Source organism: Agelaius tricolor, unplaced genomic scaffold (genome assembly GCF_023055355.1).
Source record: "Agelaius tricolor isolate 1412-34295 unplaced genomic scaffold, bAgeTri1.0.p SCAF_90, whole genome shotgun sequence".
Lineage (NCBI taxonomy): Eukaryota > Metazoa > Chordata > Aves > Passeriformes > Icteridae > Agelaius > Agelaius tricolor.
The window spans coordinates 127,813-140,729 of record NW_027269350.1 but is presented as its reverse complement, the minus strand read 5'-3'; the positions used below and the strand labels follow the sequence as shown (position 1 = coordinate 140,729).

General features: G+C 53.5%; 1 protein-coding gene across 1 annotated transcript; it reads left to right on the top strand.

Annotated features, from left to right (window-relative positions):
- Window positions 1-518: 518 nt before the first annotated feature.
- PSMD8 (proteasome 26S subunit, non-ATPase 8) lies at window positions 519-12,518 on the top strand. The gene is made up of 7 exons (XM_071418840.1): window positions 519-863; window positions 1,755-1,827; window positions 2,694-2,796; window positions 4,777-4,942; window positions 7,824-7,924; window positions 9,626-9,737; window positions 11,731-12,518. Exons 1-7 carry the CDS (start codon window positions 534-536, stop codon window positions 11,866-11,868), a joined length of 1,023 nt encoding a protein of 340 aa, XP_071274941.1. The 5' UTR covers window positions 519-533; the 3' UTR covers window positions 11,869-12,518.
- Window positions 12,519-12,917: the final 399 nt, after the last annotated feature.

Below are 12,917 nucleotides of genomic sequence, written 5' to 3'. Positions count from 1 at the left end.
GGATCCCCAAACCCACATTGAGGACCCCTAAAATCACCCCGGGGACCACCAAAATCACCTCAGGGACTCCCAAACCCACCCTGAGGACCCCCAGAATCACCCTGAGGACCTCCAAAATCACCCCGGGGACCCCCAAAATCACCTCAGGGACCTCCAAACCCACCCTGGGGACCCCCAAAATCACCTCAGGGACCCTAAAATCACCCTGAGGTCCCCCAGAATCACCCCGGGGACCCCCAAACCCACCCTGAGGACCCCCAAAATCACCCTGAGGACCCCTAAAATCAGCCGGGGACCACCAAAATCACCTCAGGGACCCCCAAACCCACCCTGAGGACCCCCAAAATCACCTCAGGGACCCCCAAAATCACTCCAGGAACCCCCAACCCCCGCGGGTCCCCCTCAGCAGCGGGCCCGCCATTCAGGCCGCGTTACCATGGTTACCGCGGCCCGGCGCGGCACAGCCGCCCAGAGCGCGCGGTCGCCATGGCGACGCCCTCACGACACCCGCAAAGGGCGGGGGGGAGGCGCCAATGGCGGCGTTGCCGCGGCGACGAAGCCGAGGGCGGGAGGTGCCGGAAAGCGCCGCCCGCGTTGCCGGGCCCGGGGCGCAAAGCGCGGCCGCGCTCGCGGCACTGTCGCGTTGCAGCGCAGTCATGGCCGTGCCGAACGGGGCCGGGGCCGGCGCCGCGGCCGGGACGGGCCCGGGGGGAACCGGGCTGGGCCTGGCGGGCCCGGGGGTCCCGGTGGGCACCGGGGGAGGCCTCAGGGCCGCGGCCGGGCTGTACGAGCAGCTCAAGGGAGAGTGGGGCCGGAAAAGCCCCAACCTGGCCAAGTGCGGGGAGGCGCTGGGCAGGCTCAAGGTGAGGGGCTTGGCTGAGGGGGAAATTTGGGGGGGCTGAGGGGGATTGTTGGGGGGATTTGGGGGAATTTGGGGGGGTTTGGAGCGGCTGAGGGGCTTGGGGGATTTTTGAGAGATTTTTGGGGGATTTTTAGGACGGTTTGAGGGGGATTTTGGGAGGTCTGAGGGGATTTGGGGGGGTCTGAGGGGGTTTGGAGTGGCTGAGGGGTTTGGGGGGGATTTTGGGGGGATTTTTAGCGGGGTTTGAGGGGGATTTGGGGGATTTTTGTAGAGTTTTGGGGATTTTTGGGAGGTCTGAGGGGATTTGGGGGGAATTTGGGGAAATTTGGGGGATTTTTGGGCGGTCTGAGGGGCTTTGGAGCGGCTGAGGGGTTTGGGGGGGATTTTGGGGGGATTTTTAGCGGGGTTTGAGGGGGATTTTCGTAGAGATTTTGGGGATTTTTGGGGGGGATTGAGGGGGATTTAGGGGGGCCTGAAGCGATTTGGGGGATTTTTGGGGGGCTTTGAGGTATTTTGGGGTTTGGGGGAATTTGGGAGGGATTTGGGGAGTTTTGGGGGATATTTGGGGGAATTTTGGGGGGTTTGGAGGGGATTTGTGGGTCTGAAGGGTGTGGGGATGAGGGACCCCCGAGTTTGGGGCAATTCAAGCAGAATTTGGGGTCCCTGGGCTGAGGGGGGTCCCGGATTTTTGGGGGTTCCCGGAATTTTTGGGGTGTCCCCACCCCCACCCTTCCATTTGTGTCATTTCCTGTAAACACCAATTAACCCCGAGGCGCTAATTAACGCCAAACCATTAATTAACGCTGAATCTTTAATGAACTGGGGTGGGGGGGGCACCGAGACCCCCCCAGGGTCCCCCAAATTCCATCGGGATCCCCCAAAATCTCCCCAGGTGGCTCTGCTGGACCTGAACTTCCTCCCCACCTCCGGCTCGGCCATGACCAAGCAGCAGCTGATCCTGGCCCGTGAGTGCCCAAAAATGCCCCAAAAATCTGCCCAAAAATGGCCCAAAATGCCCCCAAAAATCTCTCTAAAATCCCCCCAAAATATTCCAAAAAATCCCTTCCAAAAATGGCCCAAAATCTCCCAGAAATGCCCCCCAAAGTGGACCAAAATACCCTGCAAAATAACCCCAAAAATGGACCAAAATACCCCAAAATTTTCCCCAAAAAATGGCCCAAAATACGCCAAGAAATCCCTCCCAAAAATGGAGCAAAATACCCCAAAAATCCCTCCCAAAAATGAACAAAAATACCCTAAAAATCTCTTCCAAAAATGGACCGAAGTACTCCAAAAATCCCTCCCAAAACTGGACTGAAATACCCCCAAAAGTTCTCCCAAAACTGGACTGAAATACCCCAAAAATAGCCCCAAAAATCCCCAAAAAATCTCTCCCAAAAATCTTTCAAAAATTCTCAAAAACTCTCCCAAAAATCTTTTAAAAATTCTCAAAAACTCCCCCAAAAATCCTCTACAAATACCACAAAAAATGCCCCCAAAAATTCCCCAAAATGCCCCCAAAACCCCTTTAAATCCCACCCAAATCCCCCCAAATTTCACCCAGACCTTTTCCAAACCCCAAATTTCCATTTTTTCCCATTTTTCCCTTTTTTTTCCCCATTTTTCCCCATTTTCCCCCATTTTTTCGGGATATTTTGGAGATTGGGGCTCAGTGGAGCATCCTGGGCAAGGACATCCCCCCAAAACCCCCTTAAATCCCCCTTAAATCCCCCCAAATCTTCCCCAAATCCCCCCAAATTTCACCCAGACCTTTTCCAAACCCCAAATTCCCATTTTTCCCTATTTTTTTCCCATTTTTTCCCATTTTCAGGGGATATTTTGGAGATTGGGGCGCAGTGGAGCATCCTGAGGAAGGACATCCCCTCCTTTGAGCGTTACATGGCTCAGCTCAAGTGCTACTACTTCGACTACAAGTGAGTCTGGGGGGTTTGGGGGAAATTTGGATGAAATTTGGGCATTTTGGATGAAATTTGGGGCATTTTGGATGAAATTTGGGGGATTTTGGATAAAATTTGGGGCATTTTGGATGAAATTTGGGGGATTTGGGATAAAATTTGGGGGATTTGGGATGAAATTTGGGGGATTTGGGATGAAACTTGGGGGATTTGGGATGAAATTTGGGGGATTTTGGATAAAATTTGGGGGATTTTAGGATAAAATTTGGGGGATTTGGGATAAAATTTGGGGGATTTGGGATGAAATTTGGGGGATTTGAGATGAAACTTGGGAGATTTGGGATGAAACTTGGGGGATTTGGGACGAAATTTGGGGCATTTTGGACGAAATTTGGGGATTTGGGATGAAATTTGGGGGGCATTTAAGGGGGTTTTGGAGCTGAGCCCCAGTCTCCAAAATATCCCTTGGGAAATGGGGAAAAAATTGGGAATTTGGGGTTTGGAGAAGATTTGGGTGAAATTTGGGGGGGGTCTGGGTGGGAATTGGGGGGCTCAGAACCTTCTGGAACCTTCTGGAACCCCCTCAGAACGTTCTGGAACCTCTCAGAATCTTCTAGAACCCCCTCAGAAATTCCTGGGACCCCCTCAGAACCTCCTGGAACCACTCAGAATGTTCTAGAACTTCTCAGAATCTTCTAGAACCCCCTCAGAATCTTCTAGAACCCCCTCAGAATGTTCTAGAACCTCTCAGAATCTTCTAGAACCCCCTCAGAATGTTCTGAAGGCTCTCAGAACTTCCTGGGACCCCCTCAGAACGTTCTGGAACTTGCCAATGTTCTGGAACCCCCTCAGAACCTTCTAGAATCTCTCAGAATGTTCTGGAACCCCCTCAGAACTTCCTGGAACCACTCAGAATGTTCTGGAACCCCCTCAGAACATTCTTGAATCCCTCAGAACGTCCTGGAACCCCCTCAGAACTTCCTGGAACCTGTCAGAACATTCTCGAATCTCTCAGAACCTTTTGACACCCCTCAGAACCTTCTGGAACCCCCTCAAACCATTCTTGAATCTCTCAGAATGTTCTGGAACCCCCTCAGATAATTCTAGAATCCCTCAGAACCTTCTGGAATCTCTCAGAACGTTCTGGAACCCCCTCAGAACATTCCGGAACCTCTCAGAACCTTCTGGAATCCCTCAGATTGTTCTGGAGGCCCCTCAGAACCTTCTGGAACCCCTCAGAACATTCCAGAATCCCTCGGATTGTTCTGGAACCCCTCAGAACCTTCTGGAATCTCTCAGACTGTTCTGGAACCCCCTCAGAACCTTCTGGAACCCCCTCAGAACCTTCTGGAACCTGTCAATGTTCTGGAACCCCTCAGAACATTCCAGAACCCCTCAGAACGTTCTGGAATCTCTCAGAATGTTCTAGAACCCCCTCAGAATGTTCTGGAACCCCTCAGGGAGGAGCTGCCCCAGTTGCAGCTGGGGGGCACTGGGTGCATTGGGGGGAGGCCCAGGGGGTTCCGGGACGGGCTCAGAACCTTCCGGAACCTCATGGACCACATTGGGAACGTTCTGGAACCCCTCAGAACCTTCCGGAACCCCCTCAGAATGTTCTGGAATCCCTCGGAACCTTCCGGAACTCCCTCAGAACGTTCCAGAACCCCTCAGAACGTTCTGGAACCCCTCAGGGAGGAGCTGCCCCAGTTGGGGTGGGGTGGGAGGCCCAGGGGGTTCCGGGACGGGCTCAGAACCTTCTGGAACCCCACGGACCATGGTGGGAACGTTCCGGAACCCCTCAGAACGTTCCAGAACCTCTCAGAACCTTCTGGAACCCCTCAGAACATTCCAGAACCCCTCAGAACGTTCCGGAACCCCTCAGGGAGGAGCTGCCCCAGTTGGGGTGGGGTGGGAGGCCCAGGGGGTTCCGGGACGGGCTCAGAACCTTCCGGAACCTCACGGACCACGGTGGGAACATTCCGGAACCCCCCCCCTCAGGGAGGAGCTGCCGGAGTCGGCGTCGCGGCACCAACTGCTGGGGCTGAACCTGCTGTTCCTGCTGTCCCAGAACCGCGTGGCCGAGTTCCACACAGAGCTGGAGCGGCTGCCGGCGCCCGACATCCAGGGCAACCTCTTCATCCGGCACCCGGTGTCATTGGAGCAGGTATGGGGGATTTAGGAACCTCTTCATCCGGCACCCGGTGTCATTGGAACAGGTATGGGGGAATAGGGGATTTAGGAACCTCTTCATCCGGCACCCGGTGTCGTTGGAACAGGTATGGGGGATTTAGGAACATGGGAACCTCTTCATCCGGCACCCGGTGTCACTGGAGCAGGTATGGGGGAATAGGGGATTTAGGAACCTCTTCATCCAGCACCCGGTGTCGTTAGAACAGGTATGGGGGATTATTAGGGGATTTAGGAACCTCTTCATCCGGCACCCGGTGTCACTGGAACAGGTATGGGGGATTTAGGAACATGGGAACCTCTTCATCCGGCACCCGGTGTCACTGGAGCAGGTACGGGGGATTGATTAGGGGATTTAGGAACCTCTTCATCCGGCACCCGGTGTCACTGGAACAGGTACGGGGGAATAGGGGATTTGGGAACCTCTTCATCCGGCACCCGGTGTCATTGGAACAGGTATGGGGGATTATTAGGGGATTTAGGAACCTCTTCATCCGGCACCCGGTGTCCCTGGAGCAGGTATGGGGGATTTAGGAACATGGGAACCTCTTCATCCGGCACCCGGTGTCATTGGAACAGGTATGGGGGAATAGGGGATTTAGGAACCTCTTCATCCTCACCCGGTGTCACTGGAGCAGGTATGGGGGATTGATTAGGGGATTTAGGAACCTCTTCATCCGGCACCCGGTGTCGTTAGAACAGGTACGGGGGAATAGGGGATTTAGGAACATGGGAACCTCTTCATCCGGCACCCGGTGTCACTGGAGCAGGTACGGGGGAATAGGGGATTTGGGAACCTCTTCATCCGGCACCCGGTGTCACTGGAGCAGGTATGGGGGATTTAGGAACATGGGAACCTCTTCATCCGGCACCCGGTGTCGTTGGAACAGGTACGGGGGATTTAGGAACCTCTTCATCCTCACCCGGTGTCATTGGAACAGGTACGGGGGATTATTAGGGGATTTAGGAACCTCTTCATCCGGCACCCGGTGTCACTGGAGCAGGTACGGGGGATTTAGGAACATGGGAACCTCTTCATCCGGCACCCGGTGTCATTGGAACAGGTACGGGGGAATAGGGGATTTGGGAACCTCTTCATCCGGCACCCGGTGTCCCTGGAACAGGTATGGGGGATTTAGGAACATGGGAACCTCTTCATCCGGCACCCGGTGTCACTGGAGCAGGTACGGGGGAATAGGGGATTTAGGAACCTCTTCATCCTCACCCGGTGTCACTGGAACAGGTATGGGGATTGATTAGGGGATTTAGGAACCTCTTCATCCGGCACCCGGTGTCACTGGAACAGGTACGGGGGAATAGGGGATTTGGGAACCTCTTCATCCGGCACCCGGTGTCGTTGGAACAGGTACGGGGGATTATTAGGGGATTTAGGAACCTCTTCATCCGGCACCCGGTGTCACTGGAACAGGTATGGGGGATTGATTAGGGGATTTAGGAACCTCTTCATCCCGCACCCGGTGTCACTGGAACAGGTATGGGGGATTAGGGGATTTAGGAACCTCTTCATCCTCACCCGGTGTCACTGGAACAGGTACGGGGATTGATTAGGGGATTTAGGAACATGGGAACCTCTTCATCCGGCACCTGGTGTCACTGGAACAGGTATGGGGGATTATTAGGGGATTTAGGAACCTCTTCATCCGGCACCCGGTGTCACTGGAGCAGGTACGGGGGAATAGGGGATTTAGGAACCTCTTCATCCGGCACCCGGTGTCGTTGGAGCAGGTATGGGGGAATAGGGGATTTGGGAACCTCTTCATCCGGCACCCGGTGTCACTGGAGCAGGTATGGGGGATTTAGGAACCTCTTCATCCTCACCCGGTGTCATTGGAACAGGTATGGGGGATTATTAGGGGATTTAGGAACCTCTTCATCCGGCACCCAGTGTCACTGGAGCAGGTATGGGGGATTTAGGAACATGGGAACCTCTTCATCCGGCACCCGGTGTCATTGGAACAGGTACGGGGGATTTAGGAACCTCTTCATCCTCACCCGGTGTCATTGGAGCAGGTATGGGGGATTATTAGGGGATTTAGGAACATGGGAACCTCTTCATCCGGCACCCGGTGTCGTTAGAACAGGTACGGGGGATTTAGGAACCTCTTCATCCTCACCCGGTGTCATTGGAACAGGTATGGGGGATTTAGGAACCTCTTCATCCGGCACCCGGTGTCGTTAGAGCAGGTATGGGGGAATAGGGGATTTAGGAACCTCTTCATCCTCACCCGGTGTCATTGGAACAGGTATGGGGGATTTAGGAACATGGGAACCTCTTCATCCGGCACCCGGTGTCGTTAGAACAGGTACGGGGGAATAGGGGATTTAGGAACCTCTTCATCCGGCACCCGGTGTCACTGGAACAGGTATGGGGGATTTAGGAACCTCTTCATCCTCACCCCGTGTCCCTGGAGCAGCTTTGGGGTGGATTTTGGGGCATTTTTGGGTCGATTTGGGGCTGAAGTTGAGGCTGGGATCCGGGGCCGGGTCCTGTGCGGGTCTGGGGACGTTCCCGTGCAATTTTGGGGGGTTCTGACCCTTTTTGGGTGTTTTTACTGCACTTTTTCAGTCTCGCATCCCATTTTTCCATTTTCCCGTTGTTTTGCCCCATTTTGGGGTGGTTTTGCTCCATTTTGGGGTTTCCTATCCCATTTTTGGGGGTGTTTGGGGGTGTTTTGCTCATTTGTGGGTGTTTTGCACAATTCCCAGAGTTTTCTATTCCATTTCTGGGATGTTTTACCCCATTTTTGTGGTGTTTTACCCCATTTTTTGGTGTTTTCCCCCATTTTTGTGGTATTTTACCCCATTTTTGTGGTATTTTACCCCATTTTTGTCCCCAGTACCTGATGGAGGGCAGCTACAACAAAGTGTTCCTGGCCAAGGGCAACATCCCAGCAGAGAGTTACACCTTCTTCATCGACATCCTGCTGGACACCATCAGGTCAGGGACCCCAAAATCCCCTAAACTCACCCCAAAATCGCCTAAACTCACCCCAAACCCCCTAAACTCACCCCAAAATCCCCTAAACTCACCCCAAAATCCCCTAAACTCACCCCAAATCTCCTAAACTCACCCCAAAATCCCCTAAACTCACCCCAAAATCCCCTAAACTCACCCCAAAATCGCCTAAACTCACCCCAAACCCCCTAAACTCACCCCAAAATCCCCTAAACTCACCCCAAATCCCTAAACTCACCCCAAATCCCCTAAACTCACCCCAAAATCCCCTAAACTCACCCCAAACCCCCTAAACTCACCCCAAACCCCCTAAACTCACCCCAAATCCCCTAAACTCACCCCAAAATCGCCTAAACTCACCCCAAATCCCCTAAACTCACCCCAAACCCCTGAACTCACCCCAAATCCCCTAAACTCACCCCCAAACCCCCTAAACTCACCCCCAAATTCCCCTAAACTCACCCCAAACCCCTAAACTCACCCCAAATCCCCTAAACTCACCCCAAAATCGCCTAAAGTCACCCCAAATCCCCTAAACTCACCCCAAAATCGCTTAAACTCACCCCAAATCCCCTAAACTCACCCCAAAATCGCCTAAACTCACCCCAAACCCCCTAAACTCACCCCAAATCCCCTAAACTCACCCCAAATCCCTTTTCCCCTCCCCTAAATCCCCCAATCTCCCTCAGAACCCCATCAATTTCCCCCTCAAATCCCCCAAAAATCCCCCCCATAACGCCCCAAAATTCCCCCAAAATCCCCTCCGAGACCCTCAGACCCCTCAATATCCCCCTGAAAACTCCCAAAATTCCCCAATTTCTCCTTCAAACCCCTCAATATCCCCCTGAAAACCCCCAAAATTCCCCAGTTTCCCCCTCAAACCCCACAAAATGCCCCCAAAATCGTCCCCAGGAATGAGATCGTGGGCGGCATTGAGGCCACAAACCCCAATATGGCCCCAAAACCCCCCCAAAAATCCCCAATTTCCCCTTCAAACCCCCCAAAATCCCCCTGAAAACCCCAAAATCCCCCTGAAATCCCCAAAATCCCCCTGAACCCCCCAAAAGGCCCCGAATTTCCCCATTGCAGGGATGAGATCGTGGGCGGCATCAAGGCCACAAACCCCAATATGGCCCCAAAACCCCCCAAAAATCCCCAATTTCCCCTTCAAACCCCCCAAAATCCCCCTGAAACCCCCCCAAAATCCCTCTGAAAACCCCCCCAAAATCCCCCTGAAACCCCCCCATATCCCCCTGAAACCCCCCCAAATCCCCCTGAACCCCCCCAAATCCCCCCAAAACCCCCCCAAAAGGCCCCAAATTTCCCCATTGCAGGGATGAGATCGTGGGCGGCATTGAGGCCACAAACCCCAATATGGCCCCAAAACCCCCCCCAAAACTCCCTAATTTCCCCTTCAAACCCCCCAAAATCCTCCCAAATCCCCCTAAAACCTCCCAAATTCCCCTGAAACCCCCCAAATCCCCCTGAACCCCCCCAAAAGCCCCCAAATTTCCCCATTGCAGGGATGAGATCGCGGGCTGCATCCAGGCCACAAACCCCAATATGGCCCCAAAACCCCCCCCCAAAACTCCCTAATTTCCCCTTCAAACCCCCCAAAATCCTCCCAAATCCCCCTGAAACCCCCCAAATCCCCCCAAAACCCCCCGAATTTCCCCACTGCAGGGATGAGATCGCGGGCTGCATCGAGGCCGCCTACGAGCGGATCCTGTTCCCCGAGGCCGCGCGGATCCTGTTCTTCAGCTCGCCCCGCAAGATGACCGACTACGCCAAGAAGGTACCAGAACACCCCAAAAAACACCCTGAAATACCCCAAAACGGGCCAAAACACCCCAAAATACCCCTGAAACACCCCAAAACACCCCCTGAAACACCCCCTGAAACACCCCAAAACAGCCCCTGAAACACCCTGAAACACCCCCTGAAACACCCTGAAATAGCCCCTGAAACACCCCGAAATAGCCCCTGAAATATCCCCTGAAACGCCCCAAAATACCCCCTGAAACACCCTGAAGTAGCCCCTGAAACACCCCCTGAAACACCCCCTGAAAGACCCTGAAATACCCCCTGAAACACCCCGAAACACCCCCTGAAACACCCTGAAACGGGCCAAAACACCCCCTGAAACACCCCCTGAAACACCCCAAAATACCCCCAGAAACATCCCGAAATACCCCCTGAAACACCCTGAAATAGCCCCTGAGCACCCCAAAATAGCCCCTGAAACACCCTGAAATACCCCCTGAAACACCCCCTGAAACACCCCAAAATACTCCCTGAAATACCCCAAAATACACCCTGAAACGGGCCAAAACACCCCAAAATAGCCCCTGAAACACCCCAAAATACCCCCTGAAACGCCCCAAAACAGCCCCTGAAACAGCCCCTGAAACAGCCCGAAAGACCCCCTGAAACACCCTGAAATAGCCCCTGAAACACCCCAAAACACCACCTGAAACATCCCGAAACACCCCAAAATGCCCCCTGAAACACCCCAAAACAGCCCCTGAAACACTCCCTGAAACACCCCCTGAAACACCCTGAAATAGCCCGAAATAGCCCCTGAAACAGCCCAAAATACCCTCTGAAAGACCCTGAAACGGGCCAAAACACCCCGAAATACCCCCTGAAACACCCCAAAATAGCCCCTGAAACACTCCCTGAAACACCCCAAAATACCCCCTGAAATACCCCCGAAACACCCCAAAATACCCCCTGAAACACCCCGAAATGGCTCAAAAACGGGCTGAAACACCCCAAAACCGGCCTGAAACACCCCAAAAATACCCTGGAATACCTGAAAAACACCCTGGAATACCCCAAACCACCCCAAAACCGGTCTGAAACACCCCCAAGACACCCCGAAACACCCCCAAACCCACCCTGAAACACCCCCCTCAAAACATCCTGAAACACCCCCAAAATTGACTGAAAGCCCCCAAATCCCCTTCTAACCTTCCCCAAAAGCCCCAGTATCCACCCCAAGACCCCAATGTCCACCCCAAATCCCCTTCAAACCCCCCGATTTCCACCCCAAACCCCCCAATATCCACCCCTAACCCCTCTAAACCCCCTCCAGTTCCCCCAAATCCCCCCAATACCCACCCCAAACCCCATTTTCCCCCTTTTAACCCCTTTTATCCCCCTTAACCCCATTTTTCCCCTTTAACCCCTTTTTCCCCCCTTTAACCCCATTTTCCCCCCTTTTAACCCCATTTCCTCCCTTTTAACCCCATTTTTCCCCTTTAACCCCATTTTTCCCCCTTTTCCCCCCATTTAACCCCGTTTTTCCCCCTTAACCCCCTTTTTCCCCCTTTTAATCCCTTTTCCCCCTTTAACCCCATTTTTCCCCCTTTTAACCCCATTTCCTCCCTTTTAACCCTTTTCCCCCCTTTTAACCCCATTTTCCCCCTTTAACCCTATTTATCCCCCTTTTAACCCCATTTTAACCCCATTTCCCCCCTTTTAACCCCATTTCCCCCCTTTTAACCCCATTTTCCCCCCTTTTAACCCCATTTTCCCCCTTTAACCCCATTTTTCCCCTTTTGCCCCCCTTTTAACCCTTTCCCCCCCTTTTAACCCCATTTTCCCCCTTTTAACCCCCTTTTTTCCCCCTTTTAACCCCCTTTTTTCCCCTTTTAACCCCATTTCCCCCCCTTTTAACCCCATTTTTCCCCTTTTAACCCCATTTCCTCCCTTTTAACCCCATTTTTCCCCCTTTTAATCCCATTTTTTCCCCTTTTAACCCCATTTTTCCCCTGTTTTCCCAGCGGGGCTGGGTGCTGGGCCCCTCCAACTATTACAGCTTTGGGGGGCGGCAGCAGAAGGCCGAGGACCCCCCGATCCCCTCCACGGAATTGGCCACGCAGGTCATCGAGTACGCCCGGCAGCTGGAGATGATCGTCTGAAAAACACAAAACTCCCTCATTCCCCCTTTATTCCCCTTTTTTCCCTTTTTTTCCCCATTTTTTCCCATTTTTTCTGCCTTTTTTTCCGTGATTTTTCTGCCTTTTTTCGCGTTTTTTTGGGGGTTCTCCAACGTTTAAAGTGTGGTTTTTTTGGAGGGAGTTTAAGTGGTTAAAGATTATTTGGGCCTTTTCTGTGTTAACACCTCCAAAATTTCCCCAAAACCCCGTTTTATTCTCCTTATTTGTTTTATTTTATTGTGGTTTTTTTGGGGGGGTTGAAGTATTTTTTGGGGTGTGGTTAAATATTTAAAAGGGGGTTTGGAGAGGTCTTGATGCTCTCTGAAACCCCCAGGACCCCCAAAATCCCCATTTATTCCCATTTTCTCTTCAATTTTGTCGCATTTTTGGGGGGAGTCTTCATGTGGGAACCCCAAAACCCCCTCAGACCTCCCCAAACACCCCCAAATCCCCCTTTTAACTCCCATTTCCCCTCATTTTCGGGAGGTTTCACAATTTAAAGGTTCTTTTGTGGGGGGATTTGGCGATCCCCCCCTCCCCACACCCCCTTTTTGGGCAGAACCGGGGGGCTGAGCCCCCTCCCCAAAAATGCAAACCCCAAAATGTTGTTCCAATAAAGCGCTGGAGCCGGAGTGAGGCGGTTTTGGGGTCATTTTGGGGCCATTTTGGGGCCGTTTCGTTCCTGAGGGGGCTCCGGGACCCCCGAATTGGGGAGGGGGCGGTGCCAACCCCGCACGATAAAACCCCGCCCCGCCTCTCCTGATTGGCTGGGGGGGGCTCCCGCGCCTCACGCTGATTGGTCGAGGCGCTTCCCCCAGCAAAAAAGGCGCGCTCGTGTGGCCGGTGTGAATGAAAGGGCTGAGATTATTGGATGACGGGAATGAGCGGAGAGCGGTGATTGGTTGGAGCCACGAGGCGTGTAGCCAATGAGCGTGCTAGGGGGCGGGGCTGAGGTGAGGCGAGGAGGGAGTGCGCCCTCTTGCGGCTGGGAGGCCCAGTGCTCCCAGTTACCCCCCCAAGCCCTCCCAGTT

Bases quoted from the DNA above. Each gene is read 5' to 3' on its own strand.
- PSMD8 (XM_071418840.1), top strand. From the start codon at position 534: ATGGCGGCGTTGCCGCGGCGACGAAGCCGAGGGCGGGAGGTGCCGGAA. The intron at 2,797-4,776 runs GTGAGTCTGGGG...CCCCCCCCTCAG, and splicing joins TGCTACTACTTCGACTACAA to GGAGGAGCTGCCGGAGTCGG. The intron at 4,943-7,823 runs GTATGGGGGATT...TTTTGTCCCCAG, and splicing joins ACCCGGTGTCATTGGAGCAG to TACCTGATGGAGGGCAGCTA.